Genomic DNA, 27786 nt, shown 5'->3' with positions numbered 1-27786 from the left:
CTCTCTCTCTATATCCTTCTCTCTCTCTCTCCCTCCATATATATATATATATATATATATATATGTATGTATATCTATATATCTATATACACAGAGATCATATCATTGACTAGAACTGTTGGCCCACAAAGCAGCCTAAAGCTTGCCCCCCGCTTGCCATCTCTAGCCCCACCGCAAGAGAGGCTTGTTTGTGCCAGGAGCATTCCTGTCATTCGGTCCGAACAGAGTTTGACTAATGTTACGCTTTTAAAAAACATAATGGTGGGTCGTACTTTACACTCTAGTAAAGCCAACTCTTTAAGACCATTAAAAACAGGAAGCCTGAAGAGGAACGGTCCATAAATACAGGTAGTCCTCAACTTACAACAGATTGCTTAGTGACTGTTCAAAGTTACAATGGCACTGAAAAAAAGTAACTTATTGTTTTTCACACTTATGATCATTGCCGCAGCCCCACGGTCACGTGATCAAAATCCAGATGCTTGGCAACTGACTCACATCTATGACGGATGCATTGTCCTGGGGTCACGTAATCACCTTTTGTAACTTTCTGTCAAGCAAAGTCAATGGGGAAGACAGATTCACTGAACACCTCTGTTATTAACTGCAGCGATTCACTTAACAATTGTGGTAAAATGGGGCAAAACTCACAACAAAAGTTTCACTTAGCAACAGAAATGGTGGCCATAAGTCAAGGATTACTTGTAAGTGTCCCACTGGACAAACAGAACCGTTGGCCTGGAGCCTTGGCCCTTATGTTGCTGATGGAAGGGCAAAAACAGAGAAGGTTTAAATATTTCTTGGGGAGTTTTCAGTCTTGGGCCACTATTTCCAAAATGAAACAACCTTACATCACTGGAAATGATGGGACTGGCATCGCTGCAGCTTTCTTTTAAAAGTCATTGCTAAACCAGAGCCTGCAGATAATACGCAAACCTTTTTCAGAAGCATTTCTTCATCTTTGCAAATAAATGAGAACAGGAGAATCAAGACATCTGTGCATAGCACAATTGTAGAATTTCATCTTTACAGTTGCCAATTAAAACCAAGCACCATGCTGGCACTTTTCTGCTTCTCCAACTACTCTACCAGGATGGCCGTTACTAAGAGCTGGTTTGGCTGAAACAAACTGGTGACATTTTTTGTCTCCCTGGCAGAAAGCTGGAAGAAACAGATTACATCATCACAATCGTTGCTTTAATTTTCTCCCATCACCTTTCTAAAGCAGGGGTCCCCAACCGTGGTGATTTTAAGACTTGTGGACCAACTCCCAGAATTCCTCAGCAGCTTTGCTGGCTGAGGAATTCTGGGAGTTGAAGTCCACAAGTCTTAAAGTCGCCAAGGTTGGGGACCCCTGTTCTAAAAGACAGAGTCAAACTCTAAATGATCCCCCTCGCCAGCTGACTTGATAGTTTGCCAGAATTGCTCCACAAAAAAATAGAGTACCCAGTCATATTGTCTTTGCAATTATAATTCACAGCGTTAAAGTATCAGGTGGGAAGCAGTCGCTTTAAAGTTTGGCTGAAATTGATCTGTATACATTGGAAAAAGTTGCTTCCCAGATTCCACCCAAGTCTGAACTCAATCCCAGAACTGCCTAACTGCCTTCCCTTAGCCTCTCTTTTCTTAATAGGAAACAGGTAGCTTGTCCACATCTCAGGACAAATATACTGTGCAAGGCAAGATTGTGTTTTACTGCCCTGACTCAGCCCACTGGGAAGTTTGAAGAAAGACACACCACCACCACCACCCCCTGCTAATCTTGGTCTGGAAGAAAAGTATCAAGACTGAATAGGGAATTCCACATTCTGAACATCTCATGGTAGAGACAGACCCTACAAAACCAAATCCAGAAAGAAACCTCTTTTTTAAAAACCTGCAACACATTTGCTTTTGAAAGTCGAATTCATTATTTTAACTGGGTAGTGTGTTTTTTGCCAAAGGCAACTTCCAGCTTCATAAATAGTCCCTTCATCTGTAATTCCAGTTTCTAAAATGTGAAACTTATTATGATCAGAATTTGGATGTGTCCTGGCCACATTCTAGGTCCTTTGTATATTTGGTATCAAAAATAAAGAGGGGGAGAAAATCTTTTGCCGTTAACGTACATCCTCCTGGAGAGCATTCAGTTGCATACCTTCCATCATCTGTTGCCATAGTAACTCTTATCAGTGCAAGTTGTGGGAAGGAAGTGGCCTTCTGACCGCCTGCCTCTGATGTGATATATACAGCTCAGGTAGAAGGTCTTGCAGGCTTGCCCTCCCCCCTAGCAGTGCTCCATTTTTTAGCACTGCTCCACTGGCACCAAGGGAAACCTGGCTTACTTCCGGTAGTTACATAAAAAAATAAATATCTCATCAGTTCTTTCTTTCACTCTTCCCAATCTTTTGAACAGTGATGCCAGGTGGTTTCAGAAGCCCCCGCCTGAGGTCCCAAGGTCCTTAAGAAGAGGGTCCATCCCCTAGCCGTATGGCCCCAAAGAAGGTGGTATGCTTGCTCATGTTGATGGAGATGTCAGCGTGGACCATTTTAACAGCAATCTTCTGCCGAGCTTTGAGGAGACAAACCCCAGCTGTGTAGCAGGTGTTGAAGTTGGTCTTTCCTGTCTCAATACTCCGAGTGCATTGCAGAAAAGGTTTTTCATCCACCACCACCTCGAAGCTGGCAAAATCTGTGAAGTTTATGTAATATACCTAATTGGAAATGAACATTTGAAAAAAAAAAGTATCACCAGGAGGAAGAAACCCTACAGAATTCATGTAAAAGTGTGCCTATAGTAATGCTGGTTATTCAAAATACAGGATATATTACTCTTTAATGAGGGCAGAGAACATGGACACCAGTCACTGAGCCAAGAGCTCTCTCTGTCTCACACACACACAGGGCCCCACCCTCCAAAAATGCATTCATTTAATGGAACACACAATGATGGTTGAACTGATGATCAAACATCCTTGAAACAAGTCTGATTTTGTTTATGAATTATTTTGGAAGAAAACATAAGGCTTCAGTTGATTTTCCACTTCCATGGTTAGTGGCCTATCAAAGAAGCATGGCTGAAATGCCATCTCTTGAGGAATAGGCCAATTCACAGAAGAAAAATATACCACTTCATTGGAAAAGGTTTGGCCTGTGGGGACATAGGCTCTATTACCTAAAGAAATTATTTGTGGAAAGCTAATTAAAAAACAACAACAACCCAACTCTCACATTCTTCACAGAACACTCCAATCACATTTTTATGAGATCCCCCAGGGAAAAAATCTATGCCACCCGTGTAAAAGGTTTCAGGCTGCTGCATTCACAGACAGGCTGCCAGAATGACCCATCCAGTGTGGAACACTTTTGCTTCATCTTGCGTGGGAGCCTTCCACACCTCTGCCTGAGGACTTGGCCTGTCTTCTGCCAGCCAGCTTCCAGATTCCTTACCTGGTGCTCATTCGCCCCAGCCCCCACCCCCGAATTCTTTGGTAATTTATAATATACAACAGGTCAACTGCAAGAAGGGAAGGGCAGGCTAGAACAGGCAGCTTAAGAAAAAGGTTTTGCAGAAAGGTTCCAAGATGGCGCTCATGCAAATCCAACTGGGTTGAGAGGCTGGAATGTGCTCTGAAAGCTGGCAGGAGCACTTACCGCTTTCTTTTCTTTTTAAATTGAATTATTTTTCATTTATTTATGCGGGGGCTAATTTTGTAGTAACACTATTTCTCCATTCCTAACCCCCCCACCCCCAAAAATGATCTGCAGTGTTTGTGGGTTGGGTTTTATTCCCCTTTTAATAAAGCACCTGTGACACTGACAAAAGTGGTTTTCATTTTTTTTCTTAATTTAGGAGCGAGATAGAAAAGGACATATTCTTTGAGGAGGTAAGTGAATAAGTACATGAGGCAACCAAGAAATGGATGGGGGGGGGGCTAAGGAGGAGGGGATCCTGGCCATCAAAGACAACATTTTGAGGACAGTTGAAAAATGCCATACAGGCAAAGTGGTGGTGGCTGCAAGGAGATGCAAGCTTGGAGAAAAGGAGGAAGCCCGCCCGGGGGTGGGGTGGGATCGGGGGGGGGGGACACCTGCAGGTTCCATTAGAATCCTGTTAGACACATAGAGTCTAGAAAAGGAGAAGTTTGCATTCCTGATCTAAAAAGACAGCTGATATTTCAGCAATACCACTTCATCCTGATTCCTATTGTCTACAACAGGGATGTCAAACTGCTGGCTCAAGGGTCGGGTACGTCATGTGGAAGCCACATCCTCCCCAGCTTTAGCAAGTGGGACGCAGCGAGTTTGACACCCCTGGTCTACAAGATGAAAGACTTGTGAATGCACACACTTTTGATTGCCTTCCTTTGTTCTGCAGCAACACCCTTCTGATGCCACAGATGTTGCATTTTGGATACAGGAAAAGGAGTTAGGCCTAAGACCGTACTCACTTCTACCTGACTATAGACGAAGTACGTGCCGTCTGCCAGTACCTCCAGCTCGCCACTCCGGGTGTGCAGCTTAAACACTCTCGGGTTCATTGTTATGCGAGACCAGTCATTAAGGACTCCACCTGAAAGATCTCAGCATGAGAAAATGGCAGTCACTCAAAAGTCATCATGAAAAGAAACATAAAAGTACAAACAGGACATGATCAGGGTAGAACATCTTATAGAAAAGGGGGTGATTGGTTTAAATTGACATGTCTCAGGAATGGCGAGAGGCAGCTAGTGGCCTCTCAAGAACACTAGACATAGCAAAAACAAAGCACGTTCAACGGAAGTCATCACCAGTCTGGACAGGGACAGTCACACTTAGGAGGAAACTGTCAATCTGCCAAAATAAAGAAGGAAGATGCATGCTAGTGGCTGTCAAAGCCTTGGTAACAGAGAGGAAGATTTCCACAAAACCCTCCACAACCAGAGATAGCAGAAATGTTGGGAATATAACTGTTGGGGCAGAGAAGATACAGAAAGAGGAAGACAGGTATGGAGTAACTTAGAAGACAGCAAGGTCCCACCCAGCCACTCCCATGCAGAAAGGCCCCAGAGGTTCAGAGGGAATCCCAAACGTTCAGGGTCCCCTCCCTGAAGGCTGACTTTATCCAAAGGACACAGAACGTTAACAGAAGGAACGCGCTCTCTCCCAAGCCTTTCGCTGGGAGATCTAAAAACTGAAATCTTCAGCCTTCTGAAGTGTACAGCTGAGTTCACAACTCCACATATCTACATACAGAATACACACATTAGGAAAAGGGCGTAGCAAAAATTCACACGGCGCGTACACACTTTTCCCATTAAAAAATCACACTATGAAAAAGCCAATAAAATACTCATAAGAGATACAGGGATGTTTGCATAGGCTTTCCTTTTTTTTTTTTTTTTTTTTTGCTGAGTTGGTCAAAATAAAACTTGCGGCCAAGAATTTCATTCATGCGATGCGGCTGATGCAGAGGTAGCATCCCTCGTTCCAGCAAATGTGGAGGAAAGCTGAAGGAGAACCACCTCCCGGCTAACAGGCAGCCGTTTGGGGGACAGTCCTTTGCTGCTATGGGAAACACACTCTTCCCCAATCCCACTTTGCAGGATGTTAAAAAAGCTTTTATTTCATCAAACATAATAATGACACAAGAATAGAAAGGAAAGAAAAAAAGAGCCAAAATAAATTGCTAAGAGGCTAGGCCTTAAAGATAGGGAAGATACATTTATGGCCCTAATAGCTCAGTGGAGACCTGACATTGCATGTGATGTACAAGTCATCTCTCTGCAAGCATCTATTATGGATATTACAGTGAAATGTTGTGTAAGCACATATGAGAAGTCCTTTTCTTCATTTTTCAGGAAGGCCACTGAGCCTCTGCTGAGGCAAAATAAAACCAGATCAAAGAGGCTGAGTAATAATTGCTTGTTGCTCTTCCCACAACATACTTCCTGCCTGGGTCCGGACTCAATTCCAAGCACTGTGGGAATATGGACCATGTAACCAAAGAGAGGTGCCTGCAGAAGACTTTGCTGAGAGCCTGGAGGCTGCCGCAAAGGCTATTGAGAACTCACTCGAAAGACAACATAGGGAATGGAAAGGGTGACCAGCCTGTATGTGGAATAAGGGCCCAATGGGAAGCACTGGCCCCTCCCCCTCATAGCCAGCCTCCGTCTGGTAGGGATGTGTGTTACAGGAAGGAAGGTCTAGAGCAGCGGTTCTCAACCTGTGGGTCGACACCCCATTTGGGGTCGAACGACCATTTCACGGGGGTCGCCAAACAACGCAGTCCGCCATTTTTTTCCCCTTTTCCTTAGCTGTGCTACTCCCTTTTATTCTATTGGCTTTTGAAAGCCAATAGAATAGACTCTCTTGAATAGAGTCTAATTCTATTGGCTTTCCAAAGCCAATAGGAATTGTCCAGGCTGTCTCTGTCCTGCTGAGCCCGCCAAAAGTCCCCTTCTGCAAACGGGGCTGCAAGTTGTCTGCAGCGAAGGCGAGCTGTCTGGAAGCTTCCACCCCTCCCTGCTGAGCAACTACTAAAACTGTAAGGAAAAGAGGGCCGGGGTGGGAGGTGGGAGGCCGGCGGGCGCAGGGAAGGTTGCTGGCTCACGTGGGGTCCAGTGGATGCCTTACCTCCCTTGGGCTGGGCCAGCTGGTGGCCCAGCCGGTGGTTGGCCTGTGCCGTCTCTGCCGTTTGCCAGCTACGCTTTGGCCGGTGCAGGGGGCGGCACCACGCATGCGCGGTTAGGGAAAGTCCTCAACTTACGACCGGTTGGGTAGTCCTCGACTTACGACCGGTTGAGTAGTCCTCGACTTACGACCGGTTGGGGGTCGCGGCATTAAAAAGGTTAAGAACCACTGGTCTAGAGAGATGCTGAGCCTTTTGCTTGCTTGGCATTCTCATTCCAAAGAGCAGAAAAAGAAAAGTGCTAGTGGGGAAGTTCCAGGTTGCTTGAGCAAGAGTCCAGATTCAGAAATGAATCAGGATTAAGCACCTTTTGGCTACAAGCAGGCCAGGCTGCTTCCTGAACTCAACATCTGGTTGTGAAGCCCCGGGCCTTTCGTGATACCTGCCATGGCCCAGACTTTGATTCTGAATCTAAGGAAGCTGCTCCAGCTGATCCTGTGGAATGCCAACCTCAGGAGACACCAAGCCAAGAATTACATAAGACTGATCAAGCACAGGCACCCCCTGGACAACTGGAGAAGTCTGATCAGGACGAGGGAAGGCCTCCCAGCCTCTGCACCTGGCCAGGAGAGTGGAGAAGAGACATTCCAGGACGCCAAGCAAGTAAATAAATCTCTTGATTGATGACAGCTGATTGCAACCTGATTTCAGAGGCAGCCCTGATCCATCTTCCCTTTGCTGGAAACAACACCTAATTCTGGCTCTCCTATGCCATTCCTGTGGATCCTGCTGTACAAGAAACCTTGAAGCTCTGAGCTCTGTGGGAAGCCTCTTAGAATTTTTGCTTTTGTTTGACTGACAGCCCTGATGAGGCTCCTGCAACCTGGACTGGATTTTGTCAGGCATAAAAAAGACCAGGTCCACCCACAAAGAGCCAATTAAACTGGTTTGCTGCTAAAAACCCAGGCACAAGAGTCACATATTAAATATTGTTTATTTTCTCGTTGCAGAATAATTCAGAAATCTTCCGAGTTCCCTGCCTCCACAACAAAGCCCTGCAGAACTCAACGGCCTTTCAGGAAGACAAGAAGGCTGCTGCAGAGTCATCTGGAGAACCAGATATTCGAGAAAAGGCAGGAGAACTTCAAAAGTCCACCGGAAAAGAAGATCTGTCCTAAGAGCTGTGGAATTAGAACTTTACTGGCGTGTCCACAAGTGTAGGTTTGACTGCACATCAAGGTTTGTTTTATACACGTGTAAAACAAATAGGCATCACCTTTGAGGCAAATGGGGTCGAAGGTGAAATGGGAGACACCAAAATGGGAACCAAAGAGGCAACTTTTTCTGAGAAGTTACAGGTGTTGCTACTCAAGAGGCCTACAAGATCAAGGAGTCGCTGCACGGAGCACCTGAGGTAAAATTCAATTTGACATGACAATTAGAGGCAAACAAAGATTGAGATAGTGAAGATGGTGATGAGCATGAAAACAAAATATCTGGATTGATGTGATAACTAATTTTAATTAGACATTAAAAAATGAAGGAGAAGGGAAAAAAGATAATCAAATTAGTGTTATATGCTGTTGAAATGTTAAAATCAGAAACCTGGGAAATATTCTAACAGAATCTAGGAAACTGGCATTGTGAGTTGTGGGTCTTTGTTGTGGCTGAGTGCTTAGCATTCTTACCATTCTTGACTTGGATAGCCGAGCCCTGTCCTTGAAGGTGAACTACTGCTGGCTGCAAAACAGAAGATAGCAGAGTCAGACTGAAGCAAATATACATTTCCAGTTTCCAAAAATGCCCAAATTCATCTTGAACATTTACAATACACACAGTCCTCAAAGTATCACAATTAGGACTGGAATCCCAGGCATTGAGTGATCATTAAGCAAAGACGCCCATGTCACTGTTTCTGGCAATTACGCACATGAAAACATCTCCCGGGTCATTGAATGGATGGAGTGAAAGAGTACGCACTGGAGGGTTTCTCCTCCCCTCCATGCATGGAGGGGAGATCCTTCTTGGGGCTGCAGGAATGGAGCTGAAATCCAGAAGCTTTCAGCTCTCCCATGTGTTCTCCACTTTCAACCTTCCCTGCCAGTTTCCCCTTTCCCTTTTCAAGGAAAGCTGGCAGAGAAGATTGCAAATGGCAATCCCATGATCGTGAGGCACTTGGCAACTGGTTGTAAATGCGAGTCACTTACTAAGTACCTGAAATGTGATCATATGACCATGGGGGGGATGGTGGCACATCTTTTTATAATTGACAGAAGTGCTTTATGGGCCATAACACATCATTCTGAGGCCATCATAATTTTAAAATGTCTGGTAGTAAGTTGAGATCTACCTGGAAAAGACCATGATTTTCTGACCTCATGGAACTAAAAGTCCATTTCTATAAATAACTTATTTGGTCATCAAGAATTTCCTAAATGCAAGCTGTGAAAAACTGACACCAATTTTTGAAATTACAGCAAATAATTCCTTTAGCAATGTTACATGAGGAAAAGATGGTAAATCTATTCAGATTGCCTAGATCAGGGGTAGGCAGCCTTGTATCTTTTATGACTTGTGGACTTCAACTCCCAGAATTCCTGAGCCAGCCATGCTGAGGGGAAAGGGAGAGGTTTCCAAGCTGAGCCATGCTGGCTCAGAAATTCTGGGAGTTGAAGAACCAAGGTTGCCTACCCCTGGCCTAGATTATATGCAAGGATGAATAAACAAATTTGGTCTGGCTGGAAAATTAGCATTTTTACATTAAAAAAGGAGGCACGATTCATTTGTGACCAGGGTACTGAAGTTTCCCCCAATGAAGTCACTGACCTGTGAATCCCGAGGCCCTGCTCTTTCTGCTGTACCTGCAAAATAGTTTCTATATTGAGTCATATATGGTTTTATATGAGCAAAATTTTTAAAACAGACTTCTTCAAAATTCCACGCTTTTAGGATTTCATTGGTCTTCAATTTGAGTATCTGCACTGTATCTTTCTAGGACACCTACATCCTGGAAAGATACCTTCCATGCGGTGACATTGTATTTACTATTTTATAGCCAAAAAAAAATCTCTTAGCGCCTTGCCACTCTTATAAAACAGAACATTTACACCACTATTGCCCTATTCTCCTCCCCCCCTTTGTTCACTCCTATTTATTAAAACATGTCACTCTGAATCCAATAAACCATAATTCAGAAAAATCCTGAACAGCTGGTATTTCAAGATATCAAAAGAAAAAGATCTTGCTTCACAATTTATACTCAATATTCTCAAATGAGTATTTTATGTATTTTTAGACCTTTTAAAAAGATTAGGAATGAACACTCATTTTAAAATTTTACCCTTTTTTTGGCGGGAAAATGAAGAGAGACCCATCAGTCTTAATTCTACAATTAAGACTACGTTTGGCATAATTTTGGCATAACATAAAAAGAGCTGTGGTGGTGCAGTGGTTAGAATGCAGCATTGCAGGCAAACTCTGCCCACAACCTGGAGTTTGATCCTGACCGCCTCAAGGTTGACTTAGCCTTCCTTCCTTCCTTCCTTCCTTCCTTCCTTCCTTCCTTCCTTCCTTCCTTCCTTCCTTCCTTCCTTCCTTCCTAGGCTGGTAAAATGAGGACCCAGATTGTTGGGGGCAGCATGTAAACCACTTAGTGAGGGCTGTAAAGCACTGTGAAGTGCTACATCAGTGCTATTGCTATAACTCAGACTTGCTCCAGAAAATTCACTGATCCCCATTGCATTAAGAGAGGATGGCTGCAAGTCTGTGCACAGAAAAGTCAACGAGGACCAACAGATCATTCAGGCAGGTCCTGAGAAGATTCATTTGCTCATCTGTGACATTCTTCATGGGTTATGTGGAGATCAAATATGTAGTTTGGACAACCCTCTATTTTGTGCCCTTTGGGACAAGGCCAGATTCTAAGCATTTTTTGAGGTGACAGTTTCTCACATTCCTGTATGTGCCTACAAACCACCACAGTTGACAAGCATTATATAGTAGGGTGGCAGTTTTAATCTTTCTTGCCTGCTCATTCACCCTCCTAAGCACTTACCGGTGGGACCTTGCAATCCAGGGGGTCCCTGGGGGCCTGGAGGTCCCGGAGGTCCTGGAGGTCCCATCACTGTGGTACCTGGAATGCCAGGGATACCTGGAATTCCGGGGGGGCCTTGGGGCCCAGGTGGCCCAGGAGGGCCTTGGGGCCCAGCAGGTCCTGGAGGGCCAGCTTTTTTGCCTGTGAAAATACAGGGTTAAGTTTTCATTGGTATAAACAAGGTTGCTAAGCTATGTAGGCAGTGTTCTATCCCAGCCTATTGTCATCCTTGTTAACTTCACAAGGACAAAACCCCTGCTACTACAATAGGCTGGAGACTTGCAAACAAAAACAAAAACCTCTTTTAATTTTGTTGACAAACCTGTCAAATACAGTAAACTCAAGTCCAAAAGAACATGATGAAAAGCAGATGCGAAGTTACAAGAGAAGTCACAGACCAAGATTCCAAGACGCAGTTTTCAAACAGTTGCCTTCAGCAACCAGCAGCACCCACACCTCCTCCCTTTATTTAGCAGTCCTAAGGCGGTGCCTCTCCTTGCCGTTTCTTCTTACTTTGGAGGTGCCTCATTGACCTCTGTTGACTTACTCTTGCTAATTGACACCATCTGCGTGCGTCAATTAGCAAGTCCATCTGTTGTGATTCCTCCAAGTCTGACTCATGCTCCTCACACAGCTGAGCTTCATCAGAAACACGACTGGAAGGCCCAGGCTCTGCATCCAACTGCGAGTCCTGTACTTCAGAGCCTCCCTCTGGCTCTGATGGCCCTTCAAATGCCTCCTCCACCTCCTCCTCAGATTCCTCTGACTCAGCTGTGGGGAGCACAACAGGCAGATTCTATTGCTTCCTAGGTATGAAGGTGTTGGTTAACAGGACTGACACCATTACTTCTTCCAGTAACTCATCAACATACAGTTCTTTGAAAGTAACAGGAAGTGGGCAAACAGAAATTTGCAAGGGGTCAACAGAAGAGACAATGAAAAGAACAGAATGAACAGAGAAAGACCATAAGAAGCTATATGAACATTTCTATAACTTACCAGCTGTTGAACTCAGCTAGGAGATTTTTGGAAGAAAGAAGTTTGATAAAGCTTTCAAGTAATTTTTTTTACAAAATTACAAAGATTTCTTACTCCTTCAGATTGGAGCGAAGGAGCCCAGTGATAGAGCCCTGTAAAATGGTGATTTGAATTGTGGAAATGCTGGGCTCCTACAATTATAATTCATAGTGACAACCACTGTGTTCTTTTTAATACTGCCAGTAAGAGGCTTTCTATAAAAATGTGTTTTCTGAGAAAAAGCCATTGATTTAACAGTATACATAAAAAACTTATAGACCTTGAGAAAAACTGGCTGCATTTGCATTCACATTTAAGGGACTATGATAATTGATACCAGGTGGGCAGCAGTGAGGCTTCCAAGTTGTCTGCAATTCCTCGGAGTCTTAGATATAGCCTCCAGAGACTCTCCCCAAATTTATTTTGAACTATATTTTTTATTGTGATAAAAGGTAAAAGCTATTGAGATTGAAAGTAACTGTCTTTAATCTAATTGACATGTGATTTTAAATAAAATCAAATTTACATTTAAAAAAAAGAAGAAGTGTCCGAGTCCACCGGACAGCTGCTGACCACAATGAATATTATATCTGAGAGCTGCTGATTGATATCAAGAGTGACAGTTTCCTATTGAGTAAGCAGAGACTGTAAGAGGAATATAAAGAACCAGTTCAATTCATAATAATTCAGTGCACCAAAAGTCAAGACAAGAAACAAGGGATGGAAACTAATCAAGGAGAGAAGCAACCTGGAACTAAGGAGAAATTTCCTAACAGAACAATAAACCAGTGGTTTATTGTTTAAAACACTGGAGGTTTTAAAGAAAAGATTGGACAGTCATTTGTCTGAAATGATATGGGGTCTCCTGCTTGAGCAGGGCTTTGGACTAGAAGACCTCTGAGGTCTCCTCAAACTCTGTTATTTTGTTAGTTGTGTTACTTCAGCCAGACTCTATGGATTAATATACATACACATTAGACAAAGCTTAGTAGTCATAGTAGTCATTCGTTGTTTACAAGTGCTGAGTTCTAGTAATCATCACATAGGCAGTGATTTAATTTAGGCAGATTATTAGCAAGGTGCCTCATTAATATAAAATAACAAAAACAAATTCATCTCGCCCCAGTTAATGAATGTGATGATAGTTTGACATTAACTAATTGAAAAAGTATCACAGGCCCTGCAGCATCAAGACAAACTAAGCAGCTTGGATGCTACCTGAAACCCAACTCTTTGGACTAATTAATCCTGCTTCTAATCACAAGGACCTTGCTGGGCAGCAATTGGACTGACGTGAGACTTGACCGGCATGCATTTGGGCTATTCCCATTCTCTGGACCAGCCTGAGCAAGAGTGGGTAGGAAGAGTGGTGGCCTGGAATGGTGGATCCCCATTACAGGTCAGGAAAGACTGCTGATCTTCTGCTTGGCAGGCCCAGACAAGGTGGGCATGAATTTCACACCCAGAGACAAGTTGCAGAATTCCCTCCCCCCCCAGGCCACACTCACTTCCATCCCTCTGGCAGGTGGCCCACAGGGACAACCTATCATCATGAGAGCTATTTTTATTTCTTCTCTTAACTCATATGCCTGAGGAACAACACGTGGATCTGGAAGCCCCGCTTCCTTGGACTTATCTGATTAAACGACATCGCGGCATTATTTTTTCTTCCACCCTTGCAAAGTCCAGTCCCAGGGAATGCAATATTGTCTTACTATAAAGAGCGCCTGGAGCTGCAGCAGCAAACTTTGCTTTTTATTTTTTTAATGTTTTTATTAATTTATAACATAAAATGCAAAAGAAAATAGTAGGAAAGATAGGGGAGGGAAAAGGGAATGGAAACGTGTGGGGTAAGGGGAAAAAAGAAAGAAAGAAAGAAAAGGCGTGTACTTCCAACTCCCCTTTGTGCAGCAGAATAAAATAATAACATCAAACCTCAACTTTTTTACTTTTACATAATAGTATAAACTAGCCATTTCTATAACAACAAACCTATCTCACTGCTAAAAACCAAAATCAAAGTTTCGTTTTTTTCCACCTCGAGCACAAAGTCCAGAAGTGGTTTCCAAGCAGAAACAAAAGTAATTTTTTTCTTTAATCAAAGCAGCCAGTTTCGCCGTCTCTGCTAACTCCATCAACTTTTGCAGCCATTCATCCATTGTGGGAATCAAAGTGTCCTTCCAATTTTGTGCATAAAGCAATCTTGCACCATCCTATCTAGCATCAAAGTTCCATTTTTTCCCTCAAGTCTTATTCCACTAAAGAAAAGTTTCTGGTTTTATCTTTACATTCACTTTGAGAATCTTCTGTATTGGGATGGGAATCCTACTCCAATATTTCTTTGCTTTATCACATGTCCACCATAAGTGATAAAAGGTCCCTTCTTTACTTTTGCATTTCCAACATTCATTTGAAATACCTTTATACATTCTAGACAACTGATATGGTGTTAAATACCAATAAAAAGCAAATTTGCTTTTTAAAAAAATCACGAGCAGCAGAAGATTCTCCGTGCAAAGCACACTGAAGTCATCCTCTTTTCAGGCCCAACGGTTGTGTCTCTTCAGGCCTGGGCTGGCTGCTGGCCAAGCCCTCGTCCAATCAGCCTCTCAGCTGTCCTGCCTTTGGTCTGAAGCTAAACTTGAACTTCACAAAATCTTATGTACGTGTATTATAAAATTCCTCTGGTTCATATCACTCTAGACTTTATCGGATGAGATGTACCTAAGCCAGATCTCACCATTCCCCCCCCCCCCAAAAAAAAAAGAACCAGGGGAAAGACACACTCCAGCTGCTTTTGCTAATCCTTCCCAGAGGCCTTCTGCTGCTAAATTAGTTGCTACTTCAGGTCTCACACAATTACATGGAATCCAGAGTGGCACGTGCAGGCAAGTTCTGGCTCGTGGACACCCAGGTTTCCATCCAAGTGAGGTGCCTGCTTAAAAAACTAGCCAACATCTCTCTGCTGCTGTGCAATCCAGAACGAAATGGCTACCCTCACTGGGCATTTCTGCAAGTCCCTGGAGAGCCTGAATTTGCCTCGAGCTTTTCCCGGGAAGGGCCAGAGCTTGTTGCCCATCCCTATCCAGACCTTCAGATGAAGCCTAGAGGAGGGGTGAGAATCCCTTCAGGATAGTACAGATTAGGAAACCATTGCCAGATAGGCCAGTATTGTAAAGCTACAGTAACAGAACTTTGTAAGTCTGAATGTGCTTGGCCCCCCTCTCTCTTTAACTAGGAAGGGGCTTGGTCTGCGACACTTCCTTGCATTACATTTTTGCCCAGGGCCTTTTATCCAATCACTGCCTTGGTAGCAGCTCTTCCCCCTGACCTTCCAGGCCATTTCTTCTGCCTGGAGCAGCCGTGGGTGGGAAAGTCAACTGGACACTGTAGACATGACGTAGGATGGCTTCCCCAATTCATTGCTGCTCTCCTGTGTACAAGGCAGACGAAATGGCCTGGAAGGATGGCGAGTATGCTACATCATGTCCACGGGGAACGTACTCTGTGTGCTATCTCCTCTCCTCTCCTGGTGAACCAGATTCTCTGGAAATCCCAACAGTCCCGTCCCTGTTAGCCTTTTGCAAACCTTTAAAGACCTGGGTGTTCCCCAGTGCTTTGGGCCAGACGGGGATATTGATTCTACTGGTCAACATTGCTTTGTTCTAAGTCAAACATCTGGCTTACAACCTATGGCGTTATGATTTGGCTTGTTTAATATAACATTGTAGGTCGCCCAGAGTCACTGCCAAGAGATAGGCAGCCATCTAAATCAGATAAGTAAACACAAACTATTGGATTTTGGATAGATGGTGAAGCTGAAAATACTTATGGGTCACATCATATGTGTTTATGTGCGTGCGTAAAAACAGAAAGACAAGCTTACCTTTCTTCCTTTTAGAAGGACTTGTGCCTACAAAAGAAAAAAAATATGTATATATATATATATATATATATATATATATATATATATATATATATATATATATTTCTGTTGATGAAATTACATCCCATATCTATTAATATCTGATGAATAAAGAATAAAAATCCAACATCCGTCCCTGCACAATACATTCAGTATATGAACAAGAACTAAAAAAACCTAGAATATAAATACTTTTATAATTATATTTTGGGGTTCAGTGTAGTCCTCAACCTCCTGCCAGGGCAGGAATCACTCCGGGAGGTGATGGAGACCCCAGGAGTCCGGGAGGCAACTACCCTCCACTTCATAGCATCCACACGCAGCTTAACGGAAGACTCAGTGAAAGCCTCCCCTTGTCAATCATCCTGCCAACCATCTTCCCCTCTACCGGGTTCTCCTTCTCCTACTCTCCGGATGCTTCCTACGGCAGGACAGTCAGAGCTGGATCTTGAGGGATGTTGGACCGGAGAGCAAGACAGAAAGAAGTGGAAAAATAGCTCCATTTTCTGCAAGACAATTCAGCAATCAACAAAAAAATATCTGGGACTCCATTCTGTTGTTTTTCTAGAGCTACCACAGAAATGGGTTCCCATTTCTCTCTCCAGCCCCTGATGTCCTGCTGCCAAAATTCAGTGGGCAAAATGGGTCATTTCGGAGGGGGATTCCATTTTAAAAAAAGGGGGACAGCAACTTGGCTTCCTTTTTACTCTTGAGAAGGCCTAAAATCCAACTGATTCAACCCTTCAGGTCAAGGCTTTGTCTTCCTGCTCTTTGGTCCTCAGAATGAAAAGAAAATAGGGCTAAAATTGGTCTTCCTGCAGGCCCTGCTAGGTGGGGGGGGGAGGGCTTCCCCACCTGATTCAAAGCAACTTTTTTAAAAGGGCAAGCGAAACATTTATTTGTTTTTTTGTTTGTTTGTTTGAATTATTTTTATAAATAATTCAAGGTGGCAGACACACTTAGATCCGCTTCTGGGAATCAAAATAAACAGAAAAGACCTGTTGTAAAAATGTGGCCCTTTCCAGTGGAATAAAACAATGGAACAAAAAAAGCCACCCTCCCTCCCCAAATACCAATAAATATCAGAGAAAAGAAGGATACAGACAATTACAAAATTACCTAAACAATTAACCAATTTGTCTGAACATGCCTGAAGAAAAATAGAATATCCTGGCAAAAGAGTATGATTGCGCAATTCCAGAGAGTTTGTTGACTAGGAAGAGAGGAACCCAGATTAAGTTCACACCAGAAAGCAGAAGCATGGGAGATTCACTTCGCTTTAGTGTCTCTGAGGTTGCAAAAACTTCAATTGATGCGGTTGCTTTTCCCAAGCTTCGGCCAGTCAGTTGGGACTTATGAACTGGCCAAGGGTAAGAACACGATTACAGGAAGTCCTTGACTTACAACAGTTCACTTAGTAACAATCGAAAGTTACAACAGACTGAAAAAAGTGATTTATGACCATTTTTCACACTTATGGTGGTTATAGCATCCCCCTGGTCACGTGGTTTACATTCAGATTCTTGACAACTGACTCATATTTATGATGGTTGCCATGTCCCGGGGTCATGTGATCTCCTTTTGCGACCTTCTGACAAGTGAAGTCAATGGGGAAGCCGGATTCACTTAGCAACTGTGTTACTAACTTAACAACTGTGGCAAGAAAAGTCGTAAGATGGGGCAAAACTCACTTAACAAATTTCTCACTTAGCAACATAAACTTTGGGCTCAATGGTGGTCGTAAGTTGAGGACTACCTGTCCATTAAAGTTTCTGCATAATGGTGGGGTGGGGCGGGGGTCACTGATTTAGAGAAGCCCTTCTCGAATGAAAATGTGACCTATATAATTGGAAGAGGTGTCAGGAGGCAGCCGGATCCCTAGTTGGCACCCAAACAACGCAAGAGTTGACCGTCTCTGAGAATGAGAGGAGGAGGTGGCACTCCTCAAGGTGGGCACCATGATTTAGAAGGATCATCTGACAGTCTCCTCCGAGGTGTGTCCAAAGGACAACAGCCATGAGGAGAAGGGATCAGGAAAGAAAATGCATTTGATACGCTTGGCTCGAAGTAGCTGAAGGACTACCATTTTGCAGAGAGGGACGAATTGTTTAGAGTTATTTCAGGGGACTAAACAAGAAACGGTGGGATTACATTTCAAGGACATCGGCTTATTGTAAACTCCAAGAAACATTTCTTACTATGAAGAGCTACTGAACAATGGAACAGATTTCAAGGTGTGTATGTTTTTATGTGTGTTTAAACAGATTGGAAGGCCATCAGTCAGAGATTCTGAAGCTGTGGAGAAAATGTTGGCCCAGTGATCTTCAAGGTCTCTTTCATTCTATGATTCTGTGGGGCTGAAGTAGCACCTCCTCAGGTCATCGTAATAAGGGAAGAGTTTTATGAAGGGAAAACTGCTCTACATATAAGGAGGTTACGTTATTTAGAGCTGGCCCTGAACTCCCAGAAAAAGCTTTAAAGCTTTAAAAATCCTATTTTTTTAAGAGTTATTCAAAAGTCATAAATTAGGTTCACCCCTGAATATCACCTATGTTGTTGCATCATTCGTTTAGTAGCAAATTTGTATCTGGAAGAATGGTTTGTCCCAGGGGTGACACAGGCCCTCCTCAACAGCATGGCTGCCATTCTGTTCTGCACGTGGTTGTCCATATATAAGAGCAGCCCATCTAGGGCACATTCTAGCCATGCTGCTCCCAGCTCGCAGGGGACAGCAGCTGACTGACCCTATGCAAGGAAAGTTGTGGCAGGTAAAGGCCTTCCTAACAATGGAGATTACTCGAGCCCCAGAGATCACGATGAGCTCACTGCAAACTGCATTCCTTCTGAAGCAGCCCAACCCTCTTTCAGAACAGACAGACATGATGCTGCCTCCGTTTGGGAAGCATCCACCCACAAGCTTCCATCTTGTCAGATTTAGCCTCAGTTTATTGGCTCTCACCCAGCCCATTCCTGAATTTTGGCATTGGTTCATGACACGCACAGCCTCGCCTGGTTGAGATGTTATGAAGAAACATAGCTATTCTCAGCAGAATGATGGCACCCCTCCCCAAACTCTTCATGGCTGCCCCAACAGCACCCTACAGAATTTAAGGAGCCCTGGGGACATGGTGCTGCCTTGTGGCCATTTTTGTGCCCAAAGACTTATCAATTGCTTGGGCCTCCCCATGAAATTATTCCTTCTACCAGGAACAGAAGTACCCCAGAACATGATCTCCTACTCCATCTGTGGGGATGGTTCAGAAGGAGTCAGCGGTATCAAAGGACCCAGATTGTTGGGGGCAATGTAAATATATATATACATTGCTTACTGGTGTGCACCGCTTAGAGAGTGCTTGCACTTAAAGCGGTATATAAGTCTCATAAATAAATAAATAAATAAATAAATAAATAAATGAAAGGCTACAGAGAGATCTACCAGAACCAAAGATATCGATCAGCGGCCAAAACCTGATTCGTTATCCAAGCTGGCCCTGAACTCTGAGGGAAGGCAGTTAAGTTTCCTTCTGCAAATGCCTGTGCCTCTATGAGACAATCCTCTCCGACAGAAACTCTTCCCACCAGATTGTTTTGGTTCTAAATCTTCCCTGAGCATTGGAAGATTTTTTCAGGAACCTTGCTTCTGGCTTCATGTGATATCTAGAGAGCATCCTCTCAAAACATCCCAGTAAAATAGACTGCAAGCTGTAAGGCTGATGACTCCCTTTCACTGCAGAAGACAAACTCGCTCCTCCCTGGATCTACTCAAACATCCGCTTGGCTCACCTGACCTCAACTCAAGCTGGGCAAGGGAGCAAAAGCGGGTCAGAGGCAGACGTTATCTGGCCCTTCCCTGAGGCCATCAAGATGGAAAGCAATCAAACTTAACTGGCCAGGAGCTCTACAAACAAAGAGCTGAAGGCATCATCAACAGCACAGCCAGCCATTTCACCCCTGAAGGGTTCAAATTAGGGCAGGGGCCCCCAATCCCCGGTCCATGGCTCAGTGCCGGTCCACAGCCCTTTTGGAACCAGGCCACGGAAGCAGTGGGCAAGCATGCATGTGTGCGCGCACAGCTGCATTTCAGAAAGCGGCGTGCGTGCACATGAAACCATCCCCTCTCCCTGCCTTCATCACCTCTGCCAGTCTGCCAAGCTGGAAAGGTTGGAGACTGCTGACTTACGGGATTCCAGGAACAGATGAAATCAATCTCTGAACTACTTTGAAAACCTCTGCTGGACAATAAAAGGAGCCTTCTTTGAAACCTGTACCGGGGTGTGATGGGGTGCTGGTACATGGGCCCAGTCAGTTTCAGAACAACTGTTGTATCACTTGCACTCTGCCAGCTACTGCTCAGCGCTTCCCAGAAAACCAGGGAGAGCTGGTTAGGTCAATGCCACTTGTTCTTTCAGTTTAAGCCCGGATGGTGCAATGGTTAGAGTGCAGCACTTCAGGCAAACTCTGCCCACAGTCTGGAGTTTGATTCTGACAGGGCTTGGGATTGACTCAGCCCCTTCCAAGGTCGATAAAATGAGGACCGAGATTGTTGAGGGAAATATGCTGACTTTGTAAACTGCTTAGAGAAGGCTATAAAGCACTGTGAAGTGGTATATAAGTCTAAGTGCTATTGCTATTAATCAATTTCAGTAGGATGACTGTTTCTGACTTATGAGCGCTGCCCAGAGCAAAAAAGTCCACAAGATCTTGGTGGAATTAAGTTGGCCTTCTTTCCTGAAAAGGGATGAAACTACGACAGTGAACTGATCCTCATGTTCTGATGTGAAAAGAAAGTGAAGGACATGTCTTCTTCTCTGGGTTGGCTTGATGACAACAACTCCACATTGACAGTGTTAGGATTAGGGTGAGATCCCAGAGTTGTTGTGGAGATCACACAAGATGGACCTGCGCAGAGGAATCCAGATGTCATTCCAGAAATTCAGCTTCACATTAGTCATATACTAATGTGTAAAAATAAAATGTTGAGGCTGGGATGTGTTTATCTTGTACTGTGCTAAAAAGAATTGGAAGTCTACGCTTTTTTCTTTCCCCCTCTATTTTTCCTTCTCTTCATTTCCTATTTTTATTTTATTTGTATTTTATATATACTAAAAGTCATTAAATAAAAAAAAGATTATGAACATGACGGGTACATAATTCCTGCTCCATTTTAGGGAAGCCATTGTTTTGTATTTTTGCACTAACCCTTAATGACACTGAAACATTTGTTAGACTTAAAGAAACGGTATGAGAAAACCATTCTCATTTGGATTAGACTGCCTTTCTGAGTTTCTTTCCCTACCCGTTACGCAGCGGCGGGCTAGGCCCTCTCTTATCTGATCCTTCCCCTCTCTCCCCCACCCCAAATCTCCCAAGGTCGTTCCCATAGGCCATTACAGGTGAGGACAGGTGCATATTTCTGAACCCTCTGGACGCAAGGCCAGAAATGCAGGAAGTGTAGGATTAAAACTCATTGCTCCCCATCCACTTTACACTCGGAGTTCCATGGAGGTCCAGCAGCCCTCTGGATCAGATTCTGCCCCCCAGCAACCTCTTGCAGGGAGAGCTCCATGGCAGAACTGAGCTGAAATGCGGAACTAATTTAGGATCTTCAGCAATTGTATATCACTAATTTGAATATGACAATGGCTCTTTTATTGTCCTAAATTTGAAACTTGAAAATTTGAATATGTATACATGGCTTGGTAAATTTCTGTTAAGCCAAATACAATTGGCTTACAGCTACAATTGAACCCAACATTTCTGTCGCTAAGCAAGACAGTTATTGAGTTTTGTCCCATTTTAAGACCTTTCTTGCCATAGTTGTTAAGTGAATCATTGCAACTGTTAAGTTAGTAACATGGTTGTTAACTGAATCTGACTTCCTCATTGACTTTGCTTGTCAGAAAGTCGCAAAAGGGGATCACATGATCCTAGGACGCCGTGACCGCCATAAATATAGTTGCCAAGCATCCGAATTTTGATCATGTGAGCCTAGAGATGCTGCAATGGTCATAAGTGTGAAAAACAGCCGTAAAGTCACTTTTTCTGGTGCCGTTGTAGCCTTTAACGGTCACCAAACGAACGGTTGTAAGTTGAGAACAACTGTAGGAACCCATTGGTTGGGACACAGTCCACAGGATGCACACTCACTTTCTGATCCTTCGTTGTTCTTGCTTCTTTTGTTTCTGCGCACACGGCGGCTTTCCTCTCTAAAGAGAGGCTTCTCAGGGGAGAAGACATTCAGCAAGGCCACCTAAGAGGAGAAGAGCAGGAGAAGTCAGCATTAACAGCACAACACCAATCATTCACAGAGGGCAGTTTGGAAAAGCAAATAATGCACAATGCTAAAATTGACCGTTAAGTGTAAGAGCAGCAGCCAAACCGCCTGTCCAGCCTCTGTTTCCAGAGAACCAGCAGTGATGCTGAGCAAACATGACCTCTGAGGGAGGGCAGGGAAAAAAGGCAAAATGAAGAACTGGCCCTTTTATGGCCCTTGGGGTTTTCGTTGAGTCACACGAAGGGAATCCAACCATTTTAGTGGGGTATTAAAACTGTCTGTTCTGAGTAATCTGAAATAAAGGGTCCAGATTTCTATTTTTAAAGTATTCTATTGATATTAATTTTTATTGTTTAAAGTTTTCTAGTTTGTTCGAAACTACTAGACCTGGACTTCAGAGGACAACTCAGAAATAATTTTATAACACAAAGGTGAGGTTCTGCCACCTCTCACTCAGCTCCGTCTTTTTGATTTCTGACCATATTAGGACATTGTTCAAATCTAACTGCAGCCCACAGCTAATGGTTCCTTCTGAGATGAGTCCCATGGAGGATTCAAGATAAGGATGGCACAAAACACGAGGGGGAGAATCCTGCACAAGACATGCCAACACAAAGCCCTCTTTGGAAAGAAGTGCACCTACGCCTGGAATTACAACCCTGTCAACCTACAAAAGGGAAGTTCACAACTGACAAGCAACAACATAATGACATGTATCCACCAGTAATACGTCAAACAGATGACAAAAGGAATGAACCTTGGAGTCTTCTAGTCCAACCCCCTGTTCAAGCAGGAGACCCTTATTCCATTTTAGACAAGTGACTGTCTAGCCGAGGGGTAGGCAACCTTGGCTCTTTTATGACTCGTGGACTTCAACTCCCAGAATTCCTGAGCCAGCATGGTTAAGCATGGAAACCTCTCCCTTTCCCCTCAGCATGGCTGGCTCAGGAATTCTGGGAGTTGAAGTCCACGAGTCATAAAAGAGCCAAGCTTGCCTAAGCACTTACAACTTTTGGAGGCAAGCTGTTCAACTGGTTAATTGTCCTCGCTGTCAGGAAGTTTCTCCTTAATTCCAGGTTGCTTCTCTCTTTGATAAATTTCCAACCATTGTTTCTTGCCCTGCCCTCTGGTGCTTTGGAGAATAGTTTGATCCCCTCTTCTTTGTGGCAGCCCCTCAGATACTAGAAGATTGCTATCGTGTCTCCCCTAGTCCTTTTTTCTGGATTAGGTATACCCAGTTCCTGATTCCTCTTAACCATGTGTAAGAGAAATGGGAAACAGGAAGGTAACCTGGTATAGATTCAAATGCTTGAGGAACCATCTCATTCACTAAGACAAGCCCCCCTTCTTCATGTTGGTGGAAAAGGCCTGTTGTAAATCTCACTGGTCAAGGAACTCCCGAGCCTTCCCTGTTGTAGCGCCAGCCCTCTGGAACATCCTGCCTCCCCAGTGAGGTTTGCCCCCATCATCCTAAGCCCTCCACAAGGGCCTGAAGACCTGGCTCTGCTGGTTGGCCTGGGGACTCCATGGTGGTGATGGCTGCAGGGCTACACACTGGTGATGGCTGCAGGGCTAATTAGCAGACCCCACCTCACCCTTGAGCTTTCTGCTCCCCCTCTGCCCATCTTTTAATTCACATTATAGTAATTTCCTTGTTTCAGTGCTTTGCTATCATTATGTTTACATTTTTTTATTATTTTTTCCATTTTACTGTTGTAAGCTAGCCAGGGTAGCCCCATGGCAAGATGGATGGCAAATAAATTTAACCAATAAATAAATCTTCAAACTCTCGCCAGGTCTTCCCAGTGACTTGCAGAGTGCAACTAGCAGAGCGTGCCACTCTGCAGGATCTGCCCCACAACTCAAGGCCATTCTGTTCCCCCATTATTCTCACCAGGAACAGCAACAAGGAATGTCACTGACTGATTAGCAGCTCAGTCTTTAAATTTGCTGCCTTCCAACCAATGAACAAAATAATTCAGCTTCATAACTTCAACCTTAGTAATAGCACAAATCAATCTTTTGGAGACAGTTCTTTGAGAACCCAAAAGGCTGGGAATATTACAGTCAGATTCTATCATTAAATGATCTAACAGCACTGTGATTCTTTGGCATACACGTTTCTTCATAATGACACAGATTTAGTTCAGCATAGGTGATATGCTCATTAAACAGGTGCTGAAGTTAGTATAAAGTTTCAAAAAGAGTATGATACCTCAACCCCAAGGAATGCGCAATTGCCCTAGGGAAGTCATTCCACCTGATTTCACATTTTATCCTTCACATTGCAATGCCCAAAGTAATGCAAGAGAAAAATCTGTTTTTGTATAACAGAAAACCAACATTTGAGCCATAGAAGGTCACAAATTTTAATTATGCTACTCAGAAACTGCAAAAGTCCAAAAATGTGCTTGTGTCCCAAATCCCAGTGCTCAGCATGCAAGGTAGTAAAATCTCTTCCCAATGCCCAAAACCAGCCTGGCCCAGGTTCCCGAAAATCCTGTTCAGAGAAGAAAGAGTAGTCACTATTACTCTCCCTGAATCCTATTCCTGCAGTCGCTATTTGTGAAGTTAAGGTGCAAATGGATTCTCCCAGTAATCCCTTTGTTGAGTAACATAATTTACGGTTGAAATAACCATCTAGTAAATACAAACACAACTTCAACAGAATCTGGGCTCTGTCAATGCTCACTTCAATTGTTCAGAACTATGAGAAGCTTGCTTAGTGCCTTCTGGTAGAATGGCATGGAGATTTCATCAATGACTCTTGGATAAAAGGCAGGTATCTTTTCTTTTGACACCTCTGTATTCCACGAGTGTCAGAAATCCAGGAAAGAAATATCCATTCACAGCAAATCAATCAAATCTGGTCAGAAAGCAAAGAACTCAGAGAGCAAACCTCTGGAGAAGAAGGCAGCATGTAAACAGGACCTTGGATAGCTCTTTCTGAGAGCTGAACAAAACTAAGGAAAGCTTTGTGTAGTTACCCACCGCAGTTATCTGCCATTTCCACTTTCCTGGGAAACTCTGTGACAGATTAAACTTCTTCCCCTGACTTTTTAGCAATCTGACATCTGCAGCAGTATGGAGGCAGAGATAATGTTTTAAGTTGGAAGACAATAACAAGGCCATGTTCTCAAAAGAGCCCTCTACATGCGGCTGAACAGTCTTCCCATGAGGAAGCAGAAGGTATCATATCGTCACCAAACTTCTGCTACATTCTGAAGGTTCAAGAACTGGAGGCCAGGACAACAGTTGACAACACCTTCCCTTCTCCAACGGAGCCCTTTATTTTCAGTCTTTTGTTAGACATCTCAGTTTCACATATATTATCGCCCCACATTTGAATGACCACCTAAAGCAGCGGATCCCAACCTTTTCTATACTCCGCACCCCTAGAATGCTTCTGATATATTCTCACACACCTTACAAAGGTTCAAAATAACAGCAACAAATTATGCATATACACTATAATTTTGAAAACCCAAGTTTTCGCACCCCCTGGAATATCATCTCGCACCCCCAGGGGGTGCAAGCACCCCTGGTTGGGAACCCCTGATCTAAAGGATGAGAAGTCTGCATCAAGGCTCAGTACCAGACTAATTTGTGGAATTTAAACTAATGGTAGAAGATCTGGATGGGATGATATTTCAGGATTGCTTTTGGGTACTCAAAGTTTAATTTAATTTTAGACAACCCATGACCTGGGCCAACTTTCAGAGCTGGCTCTTTACCAGATTCCTCAACACCTCCATCAGTGACAGAACTTCTCATGCGCTGTATCTGCCTTAAAAACAGCCCATGCTGAACTTGTTAGTGCAGTCAAAGATCAGCACAGGAAAAATGTTTTATGACATTCGGTATTACGTCATAACATGTTTTATAAAATTTGCCAAATTTCACCTTCATGGGAGTCATGGCTTCCAGATGTTGGGCATATTCTGTAAGTTAGCCCAGTTGAGATATCCAAGTTCAAACACTATTGCCCGTTTCACCCATTCAAAGGCTACAGGAACAAGAGTTTAAATACCATATAAATGAATGAAGGGTTCATAAAATCACATACAATATTGTAAAGAGGGAAGCAATCATGAGCCCAAGAGCCATGGTGGCACAGTGGTTAGAATGCAGAATTGCAGGCCAATTCTGCCGACTGCCAGAGTTCGATCCTGACCAGCTCAGGACTGACTCAACCTCCCACCCTTCCGAGGTCGGTAAAATGAGGACCCAGATTGTTGGGGGCCATAGGCTGACTGCTCAGAGAATGCTTTAAAGCACCATGAAATAGTATATAAGTCTAAGTGCTATTGCTATTACTTTGCATTCTGCATCAAAATCAATTAAACCATCTATGAAAGGTAACTGAAAGGTCTTAAGAATTTTCAGAGATAAAAGTACCTACTGTCAGATTCTGGCTGAGAAGCCCAACGAAGCAAAACGCCAGAGACATTGCGATCTCTAATGTAAACTTTATTAGGTATTAGCAAACCGGTACGATAAAAGGAAAGCTAGCGCTGAGAATATGGCACAAAATAGATAATTAAAAGAGTAAAACTTTCTCTTCCCTCTCTGACAGTTCAGGTCACATTGTCCAATAGATCTTTCAGCAATTGTTATGAGAAGAGACTTCAGTTCGCCAAAACATCTCTTCAGCGGCTTCAGCTCTCACACTGATAGGGAGCACCTGTGGATCTCAAACTCTCCCCTCTCTCCCCGTAACTGTAGACAAGCTAGAAGCACTACGGTGATCCTAAGGACAGTAAATTTCGTACCTTGACACCTATAACTTCTATAAGTATACTGTTCCAAGTTGTGCACATTTTATCATCAGGATTATTTTCTCCTTGTAAAATAACTCCTTGTTCCTCCCAGCTCAATTCAGTATTCTAACCTATCCAGGTGAGACTGATTTAGATAGATTTAATTTCATTCTGTAATACTAGATGGAGTATGCTCTCCCCTCCCCCCCCCAAACACTAGCAGGGCAACTGTGTATAACCAGAGAGCAAACCTCATTCCCTTCTAGCACTGAAAATGTTATGTGGTCTGGCAAGGAAACATTTGCAAGCAAATCACCAAGCCCAGAGAGCACCAAGGACTCCACAAGCTATTATGTAATAGTTTGGATAGCACTGTTTTAAGGTGGATCCACAACTGGCTATCTTACGCAGAGTCTTCCTTGTCGAAACCTTTGTTCCAATCAAGATCCTTCCCTTGTTCACTAAACTAGTTATTCTGCCAAGGAAGAAGGCACGAGTCCTGATGGATCTTGGAAATCATGGTACTGTCTTCATAATTCATACAAATGTCCTGCTTTACCATCCAGGCTCCGGGGAATGATTAGCAGGGTCCTCTTTTTTTTCCTTTCCTGAAGAAAAGGATCACATTTGCTCATCTCTAGGCGAGCACCCTGAATTGAACCTGGAAGCACATTTAGCAGGCTTTTAGGGGACTGGTGACTTCAAGGTTGTTTCAAAGTTAATGATAAAGCCAAAGGCTCTTTCCAGTCCTTCACCCTGGTTTCTGATGCTGCTTCAGCATCGCTTTATTTGACTATTTCCAATATTTGTAACCTCCATCAGTCATCCAGCTCCAATGATGTTGAGGAAGGGAGAACAGAACAGAATAACAGAGTTGGAAGAGTCCTTGGAGGTCTTCCAATCCAACCCCCTGCTCAAGCAGGAGACCCCTAGATCATTTCAGACAAGTGGCCATCCAATTTCTTCTCAAAAATCTCCAATGATAGAGCACCCACAACTTGTGAAGGCAAAACATTCCACTGGTTTACTGTTCTCACTGTTAGGAAATTTCTATTTAGTTCTAGATTGGATTCTCTCCTTGATTAGTTTCCATCCATTGTTTCTTGTCCTGCTTTCTGGTGCTTTGGA

The 27786-nt window shown here is 43.6% G+C and overlaps 1 protein-coding gene across 8 annotated transcripts in view; it reads right to left on the bottom strand.

Annotated features, from left to right (window-relative positions):
* Positions 1 to 581: 581 nt before the first annotated feature.
* The window catches only part of EDA (ectodysplasin A), a 97826-nt gene continuing 70621 nt past the window's right edge, over positions 582 to 27786 (bottom strand). The window contains exons 2-8 of one of the 8 annotated variants that reach the window (XM_039348321.1): positions 21772 to 21874; positions 15586 to 15612; positions 10644 to 10823; positions 9416 to 9450; positions 8278 to 8329; positions 4431 to 4561; positions 582 to 2693 (exon numbers count right to left, since the gene is read on the bottom strand). In XM_039348321.1, coding sequence (XP_039204255.1) covers positions 2442 to 2693; positions 4431 to 4561; positions 8278 to 8329; positions 9416 to 9450; positions 10644 to 10823; positions 15586 to 15612; positions 21772 to 21874 — 780 coding nt within the window. In that variant the 3' untranslated portion in view covers positions 582 to 2441. The remainder of the gene's footprint in view (positions 2694 to 4430; positions 4562 to 8277; positions 8330 to 9415; positions 9451 to 10643; positions 10824 to 15585; positions 15613 to 21771; positions 21875 to 27786) is intronic. The other 7 variants (XM_039348322.1, XM_039348325.1, XM_039348323.1 and 4 more) reach the window with 7 other exon arrangements.

Source organism: Crotalus tigris, unplaced genomic scaffold, assembly GCF_016545835.1.
Source record: "Crotalus tigris isolate CLP2741 ecotype Arizona unplaced genomic scaffold, ASM1654583v1 scf7180000018133.492856, whole genome shotgun sequence".
In the NCBI taxonomy this organism is placed as follows: Eukaryota; Metazoa; Chordata; class Lepidosauria; order Squamata; family Viperidae; genus Crotalus; species Crotalus tigris.
The sequence above is the reverse complement of the archived record's forward strand: the minus strand, read 5'-3'. Positions and strand labels throughout refer to the sequence as shown.